The following is a 17434-nucleotide window of genomic DNA, read 5'->3' as shown; positions in this document are numbered from 1 at the left end:
TATCCGCCCGAGGGAGGTAGGTGCGGGCAGCGGCCGGCAAGGCTGGGTGGGGGGCCCAGATCGGGCGCTGCAGGCCTGCTCCCCCCTGGGTGCACAGCTGGCTCCTGGAGCGCAGTGGGTCTGGATTTGGTAGACCGCGCGGAAGAAGGGGGGGGCGCTTCTCCTTTGGTGGTTAAACTCACCGGACTCAGTGTTTGCTTCTGTAAAATGGGGGAAGTCATGCAGATTAATGGCGATGTGATTGGGGAAAGAATTGCAAGTGGCAGCTCGGAGGGGCCTCCGCCTGGGGCGGCCCCACCTCCTGGCACGCAGAGGGTGGGCGCAGCCCTGCCTTCCCGTCCCCTGCAGGGCCCGAAGCCGCATTCCTCACCCGGTCCCCCGAACTAGAGGCCTGCGTCAGCCCAAATTCCTAGAACCTCGAGGACTGTGTAGACGCGCCCTTGCTGCATTGTTGGCTGCGGGAGTTGAGTTGTTGGCAGGCGCCCTTGACACGTGCGCCAAGAGGCTGAACATTAGCTAGTGGCAGCGCGGGGCAGGGACCCTCCCGGGTAAGCCCCGGCCTAGATCCGCCTGCGCCCGCGTGGGGCTTGCAGCGAATCAGCCTAGCTGCGCCGGAAGGTGATCCGCTCAATGGGCACACTCTCAGGGAGTCTGAACTCTGGGTCCTTGGTGGTGGGCACTCCCTGCCTTGGGGCCCCACTAAACCAGGAAAGCAGGACAAAATACCCACGAGCAGGAAACCGTGGAACTGGAGTCCTGGGTTCAAATTCTGGCTCCGTCATGTGCCATATTATCTTAGACAAGTTGCTTAACCTCTCTGGATCTCGGTTTTCTCATTCATAAAGTGGGTACAGTATTAGTATCTACCTCTTAGTGTCCTTGGAAGGGTTAGATGAGTAAACACATGTCAGGTGCTTAGAACAGTGCATGGCCCACAGGGTGAGGGCCTGTGGCTCTGGGAAGTATCTGATGACAGAGGGCTCCGGATAGGCTGTAAAGTTGCAGGGAATTGAATACCACCTTGATTTTACAGAGTAGGAAACCAAGGCCCAGAGTGGTTCTCAGGCCCCAGAAACTCCCTGTGTAAGTAACAGCTGGTTACATAAACAGATTCTAACAAGCAAAATATGTGGGAATACAAAGCAAGCAGGTGGAAGCTGGTAGTGCCTACTGAGTGTATGTGGTGGGGAGAAGAGTTATTGGGGAAGGCTTCCTGGAGGAGGTGATGTTTAAGCTGAGTTGGGAAAGATACCAGCGGAAGGAGGAAGGGTTTAGAGGTGGTAAATGTGAGTGTCTTCCTTCTTTGTGGCCTCCACAGCACTTGACCAGTGATGCTTTTGTTCAGTTATTAATTCAACAGATACAGTAAATCCTGTTGACATGAATTCTAGTGTAACATGGCTGGGATTGGCGTCTACCCTCCTCTCTGCCCCCTTCTCAAAGTAAGGGTGTGAAGTCCCAAGTTCTTATCTTCTGCAGGGGTGAGGAAGGCCGGAAGTCAGGGCCTGATGATCACTTGAGATGGTCACAATTTACATGTGATCACAGGTGTACATTCTGAGATTTACAATTTCTTTCTTAGGTGCTTTTTGTGACAGAAAAATACTTTTTGGTTGATGAAGGATATATCACTGATCTGATTTTAAAATGTGTTTCCTGCCTTATGTAGCAGAGACAGCTGTGGGTCACCAATGCCCATGTTCTCTTCTTCCTGATGTGCTCCCTGGATGAACTTTCTCAGGCTCCCTTATTATTTGGTTGGGCCTCACAGTTGAGTTTTGGCCAATGGAATGTGAGTGGAGATGGTGTGTGCCCCTCTCGTGCCTGGACTCTAAGGACCTCCCACTCTTTCCTCATTTGCTCTTCAAGTCCACGGGACCCTGAGGGCCCAGAGGAAGGCAGAGCCACAAGCAGGAACCTGGGCCCCTGAATGACAGGAGCACAGCCCCTCCCTCCACCTCCCCTGAGATTCTTGACTGACTTCGGAAAAGAACAGGATTCTAATGATCTCTTTGGAAGGTCTGTGGGTGTGGCTTGTTGGCTGTCCTTTCTCATTGGGGTGATCTGGCCAGGCTGTTCCACTGGGGAAGGGTTTCTGTGAACTTCTTATTGTGCACTGGTAATGTTCTCCAAGGAAGTCTTATCTGGTATTCACTAGGGTTGGCGTCTGCTTGCCAGGATTTTGGGAACTACATGAAGAAAGCTGAGAGTGAACAGCAAAAATTTGGATTTGTTCAGGTTCATTCTTGGAGTCTCTATTTCTGGTCTAATTCTTATACCTGAAGCAGAACAACGGAATGATTAGGACTATAGTCAAAGTAACAGTGGCTGGCTAATAAAAAGGTTTTTGTGTCAAGGGAGATTGGTTTTGCTGACCAAGAATCTGCTGTTATCTCAATGAACAGAGAATGCTTCTAGAAGAAGGTGGTTAGAGTGACGACCATGTCTACACCTGGGATGAAAGCGGCTTGGCGTTAAAGTGTGGCTGGATCAAACTGTTTGATCATCTTTGTGCCAAGGCAGATGGGCACAAACAAGAAGCCTCTGCAAAGCAGAGAGTGAGTCACTATCATGCTGATGATAAAGCAGAAGATGACAGGCCCTGGCGATCCCAAGTCCCAGGGCTATGGGATTCTCAGAGAAGCATTTCAAATGGCCAGAGAATCAGAGGATGGAGGGTCGTCCACTCTCCATCTGTGAAGCACTCTAGACCTAGCAGGGACTAGCAAGCCACAGGAAGTGCCTAAACTGCAGAACATTCTCTAGGCCAGCAGTTGTCAAACCAGTGCACATCAGCACCCCTGGAGGGCTTGTTTAAATTTCAATGTCTGGACCAACCCCCAGAGTTTAATTCAGCGGGTCTGGAATAAGGCTTGAACATTGGCATTTCTAAGCATTTCCCGGGGAAGGTGGCAGCTGCTGCTGCTGTGACCGGTGATCCAGGAACCACACTTTTAGAAGCACTGGTTAAGAAAGTGCTAAGTGCGTTGAAAGCCTTGGAAACCTGCACCTGCTTTGAACCCAACTCCTCCCACTTTCTAGTCATGTGATTTTGGGGCAAGTCATTTAACCTCTCTGTTCCTCAGTTTGTCTCCTCTGTAGAATGAAGCTAACAGTGCCTACCTCCTGGAGTCCAGGGGAGGCTTCCTGGAGGAGGTGATATCTAGGCTGAGACCTGAGGGATAAGCAGATGAGTTGGCCAGGGAATGGGTAGACAGGGCATATGCCAGATGGAGAGCGTAGCATGTTTGAAGCCAAGAAAGAAGGAGCCCATGTCCTTCAGGGAGCTGAGAAGAGTTACATAGCAAGCCCTCTATAAGTGGTACTGAAGTGCTATCAGTGTGTTCTGGGCAGGATCCCAGCAAAGGGGAGGCCACCAGGGTGTGGAAAATGGGTTGCGGGGCTATGTCGCGACGCGCAAGTTATTTCTGTCCACATTTCATTGGCCTGAGTGCAGTCACATGGTCCTACCTAGTTGCAGGGGATGTTGGGAAATGTAGTCCCTGGCTAGGTAGGGGGTGGCACATGAATTTATGGTGGAAAACCATATGCCACAGAGGCTTTTTCTGGCCCTCAGCCATCTCTCTCGCCTCTTCTCCACCTTGCTCACTTCACTTGACTCTATTGGAAGAGTGAATTTTATAGATGAGGAGGCCGAGGTTCAGAGAAGTTAAATAATTCACCCAACATTGCTCAGCTGGTAGTGGCAGGGCCAGGACTTGAACTCAGATGTGTCCATTCCAAGGGCCTTATTTGGCTAGATCCTGGTCTTGGTGCTCTTTGGGTCCTTCATGATCCAGGCTTTCCCACTCAGGGTCTTAGCCATGTCATTGGACCAACTAGCCGCCTTGTAATTACAACCCAATAGTCCCTCTGCTCCTCCACGCCTGCAGAACCCATCAGATCAGCAGGAAATTGCCGACTTTTCTCCAGTTACTCGATCATTCATGCAGCATGCACTTGTGCATGTATGGTGTGGGCCAGGCATTGTGCTCTGGGCTGGGAGCTGGGGAGCAATAAGACACGGCCCCTTTTGTTCAAGAAGCTCACGTGGTCCGGCCACCAAGTGGCTGTGTAAACACAGAGTTCACGTGAGAAGCGAAACACTGTATTCCTGGTCTGTCTTGCCAGAAGTACAGAGTGTACTGGGGTGTACGAGAGGGTGCCCAACAGATGGTTAAACATTAAAATTCAAGCTGTCTTGTGCATTTTGCTAATATTGTATAAAGACAATAGTCAGTGCTCTGTGTTCTAAAATACATTTTTCTATTTTCTTAAACAATGAAATAGCCCTTGGACAAAGCCAGTTTTATATAAACTGAGCACAGTGTGCTGCAATTATATTTATGTATTTATCTTTGAGTCAGGATCTTACTCTGTGACCCAGGCTGGAGTGCGATTCTTCCACCTCAGTCTTCCAGGTAGCTGGAACTACAGGCATGCGCCACCACGCCTGACTAATTTTTTGATTTATTTTAGAGACGAAGTCTCGCCAAGTTGCCCAGGCTGGTCTCAAACTCCTGGGCTCAGGCAATCCTCTCATCTCCACCTCCCAAAGTGCTGGGATTACAGGGTGAGCCACCGCGCCTGACTGTTTCTCTGTCTCTGTCTCTCTCTCTCTCTTTTTTTTTTTTTTGAGTTGGAATCTCACTCTGTTGCCCAGACTGGAGGGCAGTGGCTGCTCCCGGCCACCACAACCTCGACCTGCTGGGCTCCGGCGATCCTTCCGCCTCAGCCTTCCAGGTAGCTGGAACTATAGGCGCGTGCTACCACACCCGGCTAATTTTTTTATTTATTGTAGAGATGAGGTCTTGCCAAGTTGCCCAGGCGGGTCTCGAACCCATGGGCTCAGGCAATCCACTCACCTCGGCCTCCCAAAGTGCTGGGATTACAGGCTGAGCCACCGAGCCTGGCCTGTTTCTCTGTCTCTTTATGGTTTTCCTGGAGATTTGTTTTTAAAGAGAAGAGCGGGGAGAGAGGGTTGGGGAGGGTGCCTTGAATCTCTACAAGAGTCACTTTAGAGTTTTGTTTGTCAGCCTCTGTACTACTGACATTTTGGTCAAACTTATTCATTGTAGGGAGCTGTCCTATGCGGCAGAGGCTGCATCCTGATCCTCTACCCAGTAGATGGTAGTTGCACCTCCAGCATGCAAAAATGTCTCCAAACATTGCCTTGAAGGAGCAAAATTGCCTCAGGTTGAGAGCCACTGTTCTAGACTGTATTTGTTCCTATTGCTGCTGTAACAAATTACTGCAATTACCTAGTGGTTTAAAACAACATATTTATTATCTTACAGTTTCTGGGGTCAGCAGTTCTAAAAATCAAGGAAGGTGTCAGCAGGGCTGTTCCTTCTAGAGTCTCTAGGGGAAGATTTTTGTTTTGTTTCGTTGAATCAGAGACTTATTCTGTTGCCCAGGTTGGTGTGCAGTGGCATGATCACTGCCACCGCAGCCTCGACCTGCTGGGCTCAGACGATCCTTCCACCTCAGCCTACCAAATAGCTAGAACTATAAGTATGTGCCACCATGCCCGGCTCATTTTTGGATTTATTGCAGAGACAAAGTCCTGCCAGGTTGCTCGGGCTGGTCTCGAACCCCTGGGCTCAGGCAGTCCTTTTGCCTCAGCCTCCCAAGTAGCTGGGACTATAGGCATGTGCCACCACACTGCGTTAATTTTGGGATTTTTTTTTTGATAGAGATGAGGTCTGGCCATGTTGGCTAGATTGGTTTCAAACTCCTGGGCTCAAGTGGTCCTTTCACCTCAGCCTCCCAGAGAGCTGGGATTACAGGTATGAGCAAACTGCACCTGGCACAATTATGCCTTTTTTGAGGTCAATAGGAGTAAAGGTCTTTTCTGCTTTCTTGTCACCCATTTGCCACACACAAGCCACTTCTCTTCTGTGAATTCGCGCTACACTGTGAGAAACGCATAGCTTCTTTTAGTTGGTGGAAAAAGACAGAGAGTTCTTGGCATGAAATCTAAAGGAACCAGATGATGACCAGTTTGGGAGTGGGGTGGGGGAGGGAAGTGGTAAAGGGAAGTGGAGCTAAAGTCTCATTTATCATGCCGGGAAATCAGAAGATAGGACCAAAACAGATAAGTTAAGAAGCGGTAGGGAAAGCATATCATATAGAGATATCTACAAGTGTAACACTGTCTAGGGGTGGGAAGTAGGGCTGTCCATGCACAGTTGCACAGGTTGTTCACTAGAGTTGAGCAGTACCAGCCTATGTGGTCATATATAGTGACCCTAGTAAGAAAAGGGTATTATATTAACCATGTACTTTAATACAAAGTTTTAAAATATATATATATAATGAATATACAGTGGCTCAAGTCCTGGCTGGTTTTTGGGTTTTCCTACTACAGGTGACAACATCTATCTGTAGCCAGCTAAACAGTTCTTCCTACCCTACCCCCCCAAAAGGTAGGGTCTATCATATCATGTAATTCAAAAGTCCAGGCTAGGGGGTGAGTAGTTTGGTTTCAGGCACGTTTAGGTTCTGGGTCTCAAGTGACATCATCACTCGTCATTTTTTTTTTTTTTTCTTTATCTCTTGTTCTGCCCTCCATCATAGACCCACTTTGTTCTGTGGGGCCCTCAGCCCTAGTCTCAGGTTCACATCCAGCCAGAAAGGACAGACCACCACTTGCCATCGCTCAGGCTTGAAAGGATTGGCTCAGTCACATGACCACCTCTGACCCAATCACTGTGGTCAGGCGCCCCAACGCTGTGATTGGCTTAGAGCTGGATCACGGAAGGCCCTCCCAACCACGTGATCTGAGCGTGGACGGAAGGCAGATTTTCTTTTCTTTTTTTTAACGTGCGGGGTACAATTCAGGGTTAGGTATACAAATGTTCATTAGGCAGGTCCTTTGTTGATGAGGTATGCCCCCCTACCCCCACTCCTGCAGCAGTTTCCTCTACTGCCAATCCCATCCCCGCCCTCCCTTGGCAGGGAAGGCAGATCTTTATGAAGAAGTAAGTGCACTGCACCAGGTGGCAGTTAAGTCACCCGTGTCCACTGTGGTTGCAGTTGGGGACACGTGGGTTCTGCCATGTTGGGCGTGTACTAGTGTGTGCACTGACTGGCTCAGGGTGGGCCATATTGGCTCTGGGATGTTGCCTTCTAGGAGTGGGATGGGGAGATTCTAGCCTTTTTCTACAGCAGGAGGACAAGCCTGGAAGAGAACCAGTGGCTACTGTGGTTTGACATGCAGCCTTTCACTTCCGCATTGCAAGTGTAGATTTCTGCCACCACCCCCACTCCTGTAACTACTGGAGCAGCCCTTTGTAGCAAGACAGCGAGACAGTGGTTCCTGTGGTTAGAGCCTAAAATAGTCTGTTTCTTGAGAACCCCTAGAAAACCTTGACTTTGCTACTAGCTAAATGTCCAGGTCACCAATATGGCTGGGACCCAAGGTTCAGCCCCCTTTTATGATAATAAAAATGATGATGTTAATAATAACAACTCATGAGTTAATGGGGTGGGCACAGGTATGCTTCCCAGTTTATAAATGAGGAAGCTGAGCCCCAAGAGGTGAAGACACACAGTGCTAGTGGGTGACAGAGCTGGGGTGTGAACTCAGGTCTTTTTAACTCAGAACTTCACTTAGTTACCTCTCGGTAGAAATAGGGACTAGGAGAGGAAGCTGCGAATGCCTGAGTGAGGACAGAGGAAACCTAGAAAATCCTTATGTCTTAGTTGCTGGGTGGGGTCCTGCTCTTGATCTTAGGTTCTCTGCTCACAGGAGCAGACCCTTTCCTTGGGTTAAGGGAAACTCAGGTTAGATACAAATTCCTAGGAGGCTGGGTGCCTTGGCTGGTGTGGAACAGGCATTGTGAAGCTGACCTAGGGGCTGCTGAGTTTTCCTTGCTTGTCTGGGGGAATTCAACATCATCTAGGTACCCAGTCTTCGTGTGCACATGTGGGAACTTCTGCCAAATTAGGACTCTGGACTGAGGCCACAGTTTTTCCAGGACTGACCCTGCGCAGGCATCAACTTGTCATAAAGGATATGACTTTTATGATATGGGAGAGAAGGGGCTAATGGACCAGATAGGATTAGCAAGTAATAAAGAAAAAAAATTACAGTGGATTATACAAGTTTAGGTATCAAAGTATGGAAATTGTGAGTCCAGGACTATTATGCTGACCCATGACATAAGAAACCTGGGCTCTTTTTGTCCCATGGCTCTGCCAGTCTCAGGACATGGCTTCCACCTCATGGTCTAAAATAGCTGCTTGAGCTCCAGTGATCACATATGCATTCCAGCCAGCAGGAAGGAGGGAGAGCAGAAGGACACACTCCCTTCCCTTTGAGAACCTTTCCTTGTAGTTGCACACAATCCTTTTCCTTATATTACATTGGCCAGAACTTGGTCACATGTAGGTGCAAAAGAGTCTGGGAAATGTAGACCTTATTCTGAGTAGTCAAAACTCAGTGGTTTTGTTATTAAGGAAGAAAGAGTGAACAGCTGTTGGGGGAGTTAGCAGGCGCTGACACAGCTGCCATAAGAGCAAATTTATGACAACTCAAAAGTCATCAAACAGATGACACTGGCTTGGTTCTGGAACACGTATCAAGTGCCGCTGTGTTCAGAGCACTGTGCCAGGCAGGGTCACAGCTGCTTGTCTGCAGCTCCTCTGGTTTCCCAGGGCTGAGAGAGTCAGGTCTGTGGTGGGACTGTGCCCAAGAGCTGGGGTTCTGGTTTGAATTCTCCCGTGAATTAGCTGTGCTTCCTTAGCTAGGCCACTTCCCCATCAGCTTTCCCCACTGTAAAATGGGGGAGTTGGTAAGATGAATTAATTTGGCGAGGTCAGCAGCTACAGACCCAGGATTTGCCCCACCTTCCACCCCCCTACCCTCCCCACCACCACCCAGGCAGCCCAGCTCAAGGATCTGCTCCATTAACCACTGAACCACACTCCCTGGAGGTCTGCAGGCCGAGGCTGTGGTGCCGGCCCCTCCCCTGGCACTCATAAGTGGCTTGGCCAGGCCTGCTGGCAGCTCCAGGAAGCACGCCTTCTTGGTCAGCAGGGATTCTGGCCAAGGGCTGACCAGGGCAGAGCAGTTGCTGGGGCTGGGAGCAGCTGAGAGTGGGGAGAAGCAGGCCCAGGGCAGAGTTTGGTGATGAGCAGGATCCGGTGACTCTGTCATTGGACTCAGGCCTGTGACTGAGTCTTGCCCAGAGGGTAAGAAACAAACTTGGCAGTTGGCATCAATTTTAAAACTGTGGGTGGAGACATCAGTGTGTGGGTGGAGAGTTAAGGAAAAAGAACAAACAGAAAGAAAAACAAAAGATACAAGTAGAACTGAAAATAGCAAGAGTGCATTGTACAAAGTAAACTGCTGAGTGCAGTTCCCTGAAATTTTTGCTTCCATTTTATAGGTGTGTACTGGGTTAGGATATAAATATGTTTCCTGCATCTATAGCTTTCAAGAAAGTGCCAAAGCCTCAAATAACAAGGCTGCCCGCCAGATGGACAAAGCTGGATCACTGGAATTATTGGCTGGATCTGAACATTTAAAAAAATTTAATTAATGCATTATTTTTGTATTGAAAGCAATCCAGTTTTGTAAAAAGTTAAAATAGTATAGAATAAAGTTTCTTCCTTGCCCTCAACTCCCAGCTTCCAGCTCCACAACTGCCCATTCAAATGCTATATGTAGTCCCTATGGATTTTTCAGGAAAGTTTTTTTGTATGTATACATGTCCTTTTTTTGGTGTTGCTGTCCTGGCTGGAGTGCAGTGGCACGATCTTGGCTCACTACAGCCTCTACCTCCTGGGTTGAGGCGATCCTGGGACTACTAAGCCTGGCTAATTTTTGTTTGTTTTTTGTAGAGACGAGGTCTCACTGTGTTGCCCAGTCTGGTCTTGAACTCTTGGGCTCAAGGAATATTCTGGCTTTGGCCTTTCTTTATTTTTGAGTTGGAGTCTCACTCTGTCACCCAGGCTGAAGGGCAGTGGCATGCTCCCAGCCACCGCAGCCTCGACCTGCTGGGCTCCTGCAATCCTTCTGCCTCAGCCTTCCAAGTAGCTGGAACTACAGACGTGCGCTACCACGCCCGGCTCATTTTTGATGTATTGTGGAGACGAGGTCTCACTAAGTTGCCTGGGTGGGTCTCAAGCCCTCAGGTAATCCTCTCGCCTCCGCCTCCCAAAGTGCTGGGATTACAGGCTAAACCAAGCCCACCGGCTTTGGCCTTTCAAAGTGCGAGGATTACAGGAGTGAGCCACTGTACCTGGCTTATTTTTTTTTTAAATCCAGATAGGATCACCATAATATGCTCTTCTGCAACTTGCTTTTTGATTTAACTGCTTTTCTTGACTGTCTTTGTTTTTTTCTTTAACTTTGGCGGTACTGAGATGTAATTCACATATCTTACAATCTTCCCATGTAAAGTGTACAATTTGGTGGCTTTTAGTATGTTCACGGTCATGCAGCCAATGCCACAATTTCAGAACATTTTATCAACTCAGAAGAAACCCCATACCCATTAGCAGTAATTCTTCATTTCCCCCCAACCACCCACCATCCCCCCAGCCCCAGGCAGCCTTTAATCTACTTTCTGTTGCTATAGATCTGCCTTCTCTGGACAGTTCATATAAGTGGATTCATGCAATAAGTATCATCTTTTGTGACTGTGTACTTTCATTTCACATAATGGTATCAAGTTTCATGTTGAAGCATGTGTCGGTACCTCATTTTTTATTGCCATTTAACATTCCATTATATGACTATATAATGAAATTGTGTTTATTCATTGGCTGGTGAATTGGTTTATATCTATCCTAATGATGGACAATTGAGTGGTTTTCCCTTTTGTCTATTGTGAATAGTGCTACTGTGAACATTGGGTACGTGTTTTGATGTGGGCATATGTTTTCAGTTCTTTTGAAAATATACCTAGGAGTGGAATTGCTGGATCATATGGTCACACAATGTTTAGCTTTGTGAGAAATTGCCAGACTATTTTCTAAAGCAGCAGCATCATTTTACATTCCCACCAGCAGTGTATAAGTGTTCCATGTTCTTCACATCCTTACCCACCCCTGTTATTTTCAATGTTTAAAATTATTTCCACTTCAGGGATATGACTTTTATTTGCATTTCTCTAATGGCTAATAATGTTGAATATCTTTTCATGTGCTTATTGGCCGTGTGTATATCTTCTTTGGAAAAGGTCTATTCAAACCCTTTGCCCATTTTTATTTAGGTTATTTGTCCTTCTATTGTTGAGTTGAAAGAGTTCATTATACAGTTCCTTATCAGATATATATGTTATAGAACTTTTTTCCCGTTCTGTGGGTTGTCTCTTCACTTTTTTTTGAAGTTGGGTTCTCACTCTATAGCTGAGGCTGGAGTGCAGTGGTTCTCACTCTATAGCTGAGGCTAGAGTGCAGCTGAGGTGAATCATGGTTCACCTCAGCTTCAACCACCTGGACTCAGGGAACCCTCCCCACTTCAGCATCCCAAGTAGCTGAGACTGCAGGCATGAACCACTACGCTTGGCTACTTTTTTTATATTTTATTTTACTTTACTTTATTTTATTTTATTCTTTTTTTTGTAAAGACAAGTTCTCACTATGTTGCCAAGGCTGGTTTCAAACTCCTGGGCTCAAGCAATCCTCCCACCTTGGCCTCCCAAAGTGCTGGGATTACAGAAGTGAGCCACTGCACCTAGCTCCTTCACTTTTTTTATTTTTATTTTTTTTCTTTTTGAGTTGGAGTCTCACTCTGTTGCCTAGGCTGGAGTGCAGTGGCATGCTTCCTCTTCAGCCTTCCAGGTAGCTGGAACTACAGGTGTGCACCACCACGCCCGGCTAATTTATTTATTTATTTATTGTAGAAACGAGGCCTCGCTAGCTCAGGCTGGTCTCGAATCTCTGGCTCGGGCAATACTCTCACCTCTGCCTCCTAAAGTACTGGGATTACAGGCGTGAGCCACCATGCCTGGCCCCCTTCACTTTTTTGATGATGTCCTTTGAAGCACAAAAGTTTTGTATTTTGGTGTTGTCCAGTATATCTATCCTTTTGATGCCTGTACTTTTCATGTCATATCAAAGAAGGCTTTGCCTAACCCAAGGTCATGAAGATTTTCTCCTATGTTTTCTTCTAACAGAGTTTTGGCTCCAGCATTTAGGTTTTTAATCCATTTTGAGTTAACTTTTGTGTATGGTGTAAGGAAGGGGTTCAACTTCACTTATCTGCAGGTGGGTATTCAGTTATCCCAGCACCATTTGTTGAAAAGATTGTTCTTTCCCCATTGACCTATCTCGGGCCACCTTATTGAAAATCAACTGGTTGTAAATGAGAGTGTTGTACCCTACAGTCCTGCTGAATTTTCTCAACTATCTTTGCATGTCTGTGGCTGTCGGAGTTTCCTCTTTCCAGTAGTCACACAGTATTATGGTGTAGAAAGAAGTCCTGTAATTTATATAACTAGCCTCTATTGGCATTTTTTTTACTGTTACTGATCTGCTGCAGAGAACACTCTTAGGGGCACTCATTCATTCTGGAAAAATGTACTATTTAACGACTTCTCTGTGCCAGGCACGCTTTGAGGCGCTGGGTATATGTACAATAACAAAGTAAACGAGATGATTTCTGCTTAGAAAAAAGATACTATGAAGAAATTGAAACAGGGTAATGTGCTAGGAAGTGACTGGATATACATTTGGGGGAGGCGATTCTTTGATTTGGGGATCCAGAGATTTCTCTAAAGAGGTGTCTTTTGAGCTGGGATCTAAATGATGAGAAAGAACCAACAGCAGGAAGGTGAATCCAGGCACAAGGAACAGCAAGTACAAAGGCCTGGAGTTGGGAATGAACTTGACGTGTTCACAGAACAGAAAGAAACCCAGTGTGCCTGGAGAGCGGCTGGAGAAGAAGTGGGCAGGGCGCCAGATGAATGCAGCCCTTGTAGCCTTAGCAAAGCGTTTGAATTTTATTATAAGAGCACTCTGGCTACTTAAGAAGCAGTTCTTTTCCCTACCTTGTTCCAGCATTTCCAAGTGCTGAGTTCTTAGAAGTGGAATTACTGGATCGACAGGTTTGTACATTGAAATGTTCCTGAATGCTGCCAATTGCCTCCCTAAAAGATAGCTCTAGGTTTTACTCCGAGGGTGCTAACTCTTACTATAACCAGTGGTATTTGGGGTGAGGGGCCCAGCAAGCTCTCACCTTCCAGGACCCAGCACCCACTCTCTGGCTCTTGCTTCCCTTGCAGGACCTTCACCACTGCACTTGCCCGGTAATTCTGGCTGTACCGTGTACCCCTCGGGTAAAACGGACACCCCAAGAACATGGCAGATGAAGACCTCATCTTCCGCCTGGAAGGCGTTGATGGCGGCCAGTCCTCCCGGACTGGCCATGATGGTGATTCTGATGCAGACAGTGACGATGAAGAGGGTTACTTCATCTGCCCCATCACTGACGATCCCAGGTCAAACCAGAATGTCAATTCCAAGGTTAATAACTACTACAGCAACCTAACGAAAAGTGAACGGTATGGGTCCAGCGGGTCCCCAGCAAGCTCCTTCCATTTCAAAGTGAGTGAGTCACCTATTCCACCTCCCTACAAGGGGTGGAGGGTTGGGGTTGCTGCTCGGGGTCTTCCCTGTGTTTTTAAACACTGACCAGTGCTCTGTATTCTGGATCTGAGGATATGCTTGTTAAGCCTGGAGGATTTTGTTGGCTTAAAACAAGTTTTATTTACCATGGAGCAGTGTTTTTCAAATTGCTGCTTAGGCCTCATTCTTGGGTTGTGAAATCCTTATAGTGAGTCTTGAGTCTTTCCCAACTTTTTTTTTTAAGAAAATGGAACAGAACAGAAAAAAATAGAAAATATCAGAGAGCACTACAGATTGTAATGATCTTATTTCTTGAACATAGGCATATACACATTCGCACATATAACTTTGAGTGATATATCAATTGCTTATGGCCAGTGCCCTAATATTTTTTTTAAAAATGAAACAGAGGCCGGATGCTGTGGCTCTCGTCTATAATCCCAGCACTTTGGGAGGCCGAAGTGAGAGGATTGCCTGAGCCCACGGGCTCGAGACCAGCCTGGGCAACTTGGCAAGACCTCGTCTCTACAATAAATCAAGGAAAATTAGCTGGGCTTAGTGGTGCATGCCTGTAGTTCCAGCTACTTGGAAGGCTGAAGTGGAAGGACCACCTAAGCCCAGCAGGTCAAGGCTGCAGTGGCCGTCAGCATACCACTGCACTCCAGCCTGACTGACAGAGTGAGACTCTGACTCAAAAAAAGAAAAAAGAAAAAGAACAAAATAGAATTAAAAAATTGGAGAATTCTGCAAAGTGCAAAGATCTAATTTCTTGAAACGGGAATACACTCCTATTTGCATACATCAATGTGGTGACTATATTGGCTATTGATAACCAGCCTCTCATGGTATACCCATTGTTAATTTAAAAAAAGTGTTTATTTAGTAACATACTTTTATTGAAAAGTAAAATAATTTGGTAGGTACCAGCCTGGGTATTTGATGACATGATACCTGCATTTATTTATCACGTATTCTGAATTTGTCACTGGCTGTGCACTGAGTACAGAGAGGCAAACAACAGTTGTTTGCAGACTTAAGAGTCTTCCCATTTGTCCATCAGAGACATCAAAAAAGCACAGTAAGCTAATACTTTGCTAGAAATATGTTTTAGGAGCACTGAAAAAATGATCTCATTTTACATTTATAGCCCTTCTGTGGGGTTATAGCTGTGAAGGATAAACTAAATTCTTGTTAATCATTATTTGGAAACAATACCTAGTATTGTGTGTTGCACAGTGTGGGTACCTAGTAAATGTTACTTCCCATTCTGTTCCCACATTTCAGCATATGCACCAACGATTTGTTGTTGACTGTGAGAATTGACTACCTTTTTTCAAATTTGTTTGCTGCTTAAAAACTCACCGTGGAAGGTCTCTACCTCGCATTTGTCCAATTTTAGTGAAATATTTTTATATTACCCCTGTATATGTGTGTATCAGGACAAATGTGGTTTTTCATGTTAGTAGTGGTAAAAAAGCCATTGCTTAGGGTTGAACATTCTATTCTGGACTGAGGAAAAGGTACTTATTTTGTTTTTGTTTTTTTTTGTTTTTTGTTTTTTGTTTTTTTTTGAGTTGGAGTCTCACTCTGTCGCCCAGACTGGAGTGCAGTGGCCGCTCCCGGCCACCGCAGCCTCGACCTGCTGGGCTCCGGCGATCCTTCCGCCTCAGCCTTCCGAGTAGCCGGAATTACAGGCATGCGCTACCACGCCAGGCTGATTTTTTGATTTATTGTAGAGATGAGGTCCCGCTGCCCAGGCAGGTCTCGAACCCGCGGGCTCAGGCAATCCACTCACCTCAGCCTTCCAAAGGCGCTGAATTACAGGCTGAGCCACCGAGCCTGGCTAGGTACTTATTTTGTTAAGGATTTGTGTTCATACCATGGCAAAACTGGTGTTGGTGGGGGGAACGGGAGCAAGATTGGACCTGGCCTAATAACTGCTAGGAAAAAAAATGTTATCTTTATTTAATTTCATTTAACCTTCACAAGTATTAAGTATCTGTTAGTACTATAAGCAAAATGTCTATTACCCCTTTGGGATTTGAAATTAAAACCACTCTTCTATAACTTCTGAATTCATCTGTTTTTTGAAAATTAATTATTTTAGTTCTTGGAGACGGTTGAGTAATTTTTTCCTTTCAGGGCTGAGTTCTAGCTGAAGTTGCTCTCAGGCAAGGAGCTCCAGAAATGGCCTTGTGGGTCTCCTCGGGGGCTGGGGCCCCTGAAGGGGCAGGTTTCCACTTATCCCTTTTCCTTTCCAAGGCAGCTCTGAAATACACACCCGTCCAGAGAGAGCAGTAAAACTGTCCACCAAGAGGGGCCTCTTTAAATGAGAGATCTTGGGTCTCACAGAGTACTGTGTTTACATTGGAACAAAGATGATGTTTCTATGTGACTTGACTTTGAAACTGTGTGTGTGTGTGTGTGTGTGTGTGTGTGTGTGTGTGTGTGTGTGTGTGTGTATGTGTAAAAATCCATGAAAAGCTCTTGCTTGGTACAGTGTTTGTCCATAATAAAGACAAAAAATGTTAGCACTTTAAAAATATGTCATTAAGTAAAAGACAAGTTGAAATGTAATGATTCCATTTTTATTAAAAATATATATACACATATATCCATATCAGTGTAGCAAAAACTGAAGGAGAAATTTGTATCCAATAGTTGATGATTCTCTCTGGGGAAGAAGGTGCTGTTAGGGGAGACTTTGATTGTCGTGTGTGTGTGTGTGTGTGTGTGTGTGTGTGTGTGTGTGTGTGTGTGTATGTGTGTAGAGAGAGAGAGATTTAATACATATGTGTATTAAATATCTGTAATGTATACTATAAATATACAAAATATAATATAAATATCTGTTATATATAATAATATAAAAGTATATAATATATACTAAATATGTATTTAAACATTTTTAACTTCTGAAGCTACATACATGAATTACTTTTATGGAGAAAAATTTTGTTATTTATTTATTTTTCTTAAATGTAGTGGTAAGAAGAAAAAGATGTCTTTAAAAGAAGAAAAATAAAACAAAATATTCAGCTAACCTTCCCTCCCCCACAAACAAACAAATTGGTACACAGACACTCCTCAAAACTCATCATGTCTACAAAGCAAAGTTCAAAGTCCTCACTCGGGATGGAAGCATCTTCCAGGTCCCATGGATCTTACCCCCCTTCAGGAAGCTCCCAGAATCGGCTTCCCTTTTTCACACCTCTGCCTGAAACCTCTTTCAACTGATATCTGGGTTTGTTAAAATTAGAGTCCTGACTCCTTGAGACACAGTTTTAAGACACCCTTCTTTGGCTCGCTCCTCTGTACTCCCTGAGGCTCTTATCAGAACTTTATGTGCATGTGTCATTCGCCACTGTCATCCTTTGTCTGAGTCAGCACCTGACTGCAAGGCTGTGGACTGTGTCTGATGGCAATTTCTTTCCCTTGGCGTGGGCGTAGCAGGCACTTGGTAAAATGTTTAACCATGTTTGAACGGGATGTGGTTCTTTATTGCCTCCTTTAAGATCTTCACAAGCAGGCTCTGTTGGGTTACTGTTGCCAGGGGTGACTTCACAGGGAGACAACAGCTCAGTTTTCCAACCCTCATTCCCCCTGGCACTCTGCAAACCTATGCGTTCTTTTAATTTACTGTCCACCTAGCAACCTGACTTGTTTAACCAAAATGTCCCACTAGCCTTGCTCCAAGGAACATGCCCAGCAGGTACTGGGTGTGGATCGGGAAAGGTCGGGTTCTGTTACTGTCAAGCCCAGCCTTCCGCTCAAATGCCCCTGGAGAAATGGTAGAATCATTCAGGAGGCCGCCCTCTCCATAGACTATCTGGCAGTCAACCAAAGGATGTTT

The 17434-nt window shown here is 46.0% G+C and overlaps 2 protein-coding genes across 3 annotated transcripts in view; both read left to right on the top strand.

Moving 5' to 3' along the window:
- SDR42E2 (short chain dehydrogenase/reductase family 42E, member 2) overlaps positions 1-387 on the top strand; it is a 36970-nt gene extending 36583 nt beyond the window's left edge. Inside the window, exon 15 of the mRNA XM_021714292.1 lies at positions 98-387. Coding sequence (XP_021569967.1) covers positions 98-387 — 290 coding nt within the window. The remainder of the gene's footprint in view (positions 1-97) is intronic.
- Positions 1-17434, top strand: part of EEF2K (eukaryotic elongation factor 2 kinase) — a 67086-nt gene continuing 49652 nt past the window's right edge. For both annotated transcript variants that reach the window (XM_008061768.1, XM_008061769.1), the window contains exons 1-2: positions 1-16; positions 13239-13560. In XM_008061768.1, coding sequence (XP_008059959.1) covers positions 13315-13560 — 246 coding nt within the window. In that variant the 5' untranslated portion in view covers positions 1-16; positions 13239-13314. The remainder of the gene's footprint in view (positions 17-13238; positions 13561-17434) is intronic.

Source organism: Carlito syrichta, unplaced genomic scaffold (assembly GCF_000164805.1).
Source record: "Carlito syrichta isolate Samal-C Ts95f unplaced genomic scaffold, Tarsius_syrichta-2.0.1 Scaffold305573, whole genome shotgun sequence".
NCBI lineage: Eukaryota > Metazoa > Chordata > Mammalia > Primates > Tarsiidae > Carlito > Carlito syrichta.
The sequence above is the reverse complement of the archived record's forward strand: the minus strand, read 5'-3'. Positions and strand labels throughout refer to the sequence as shown.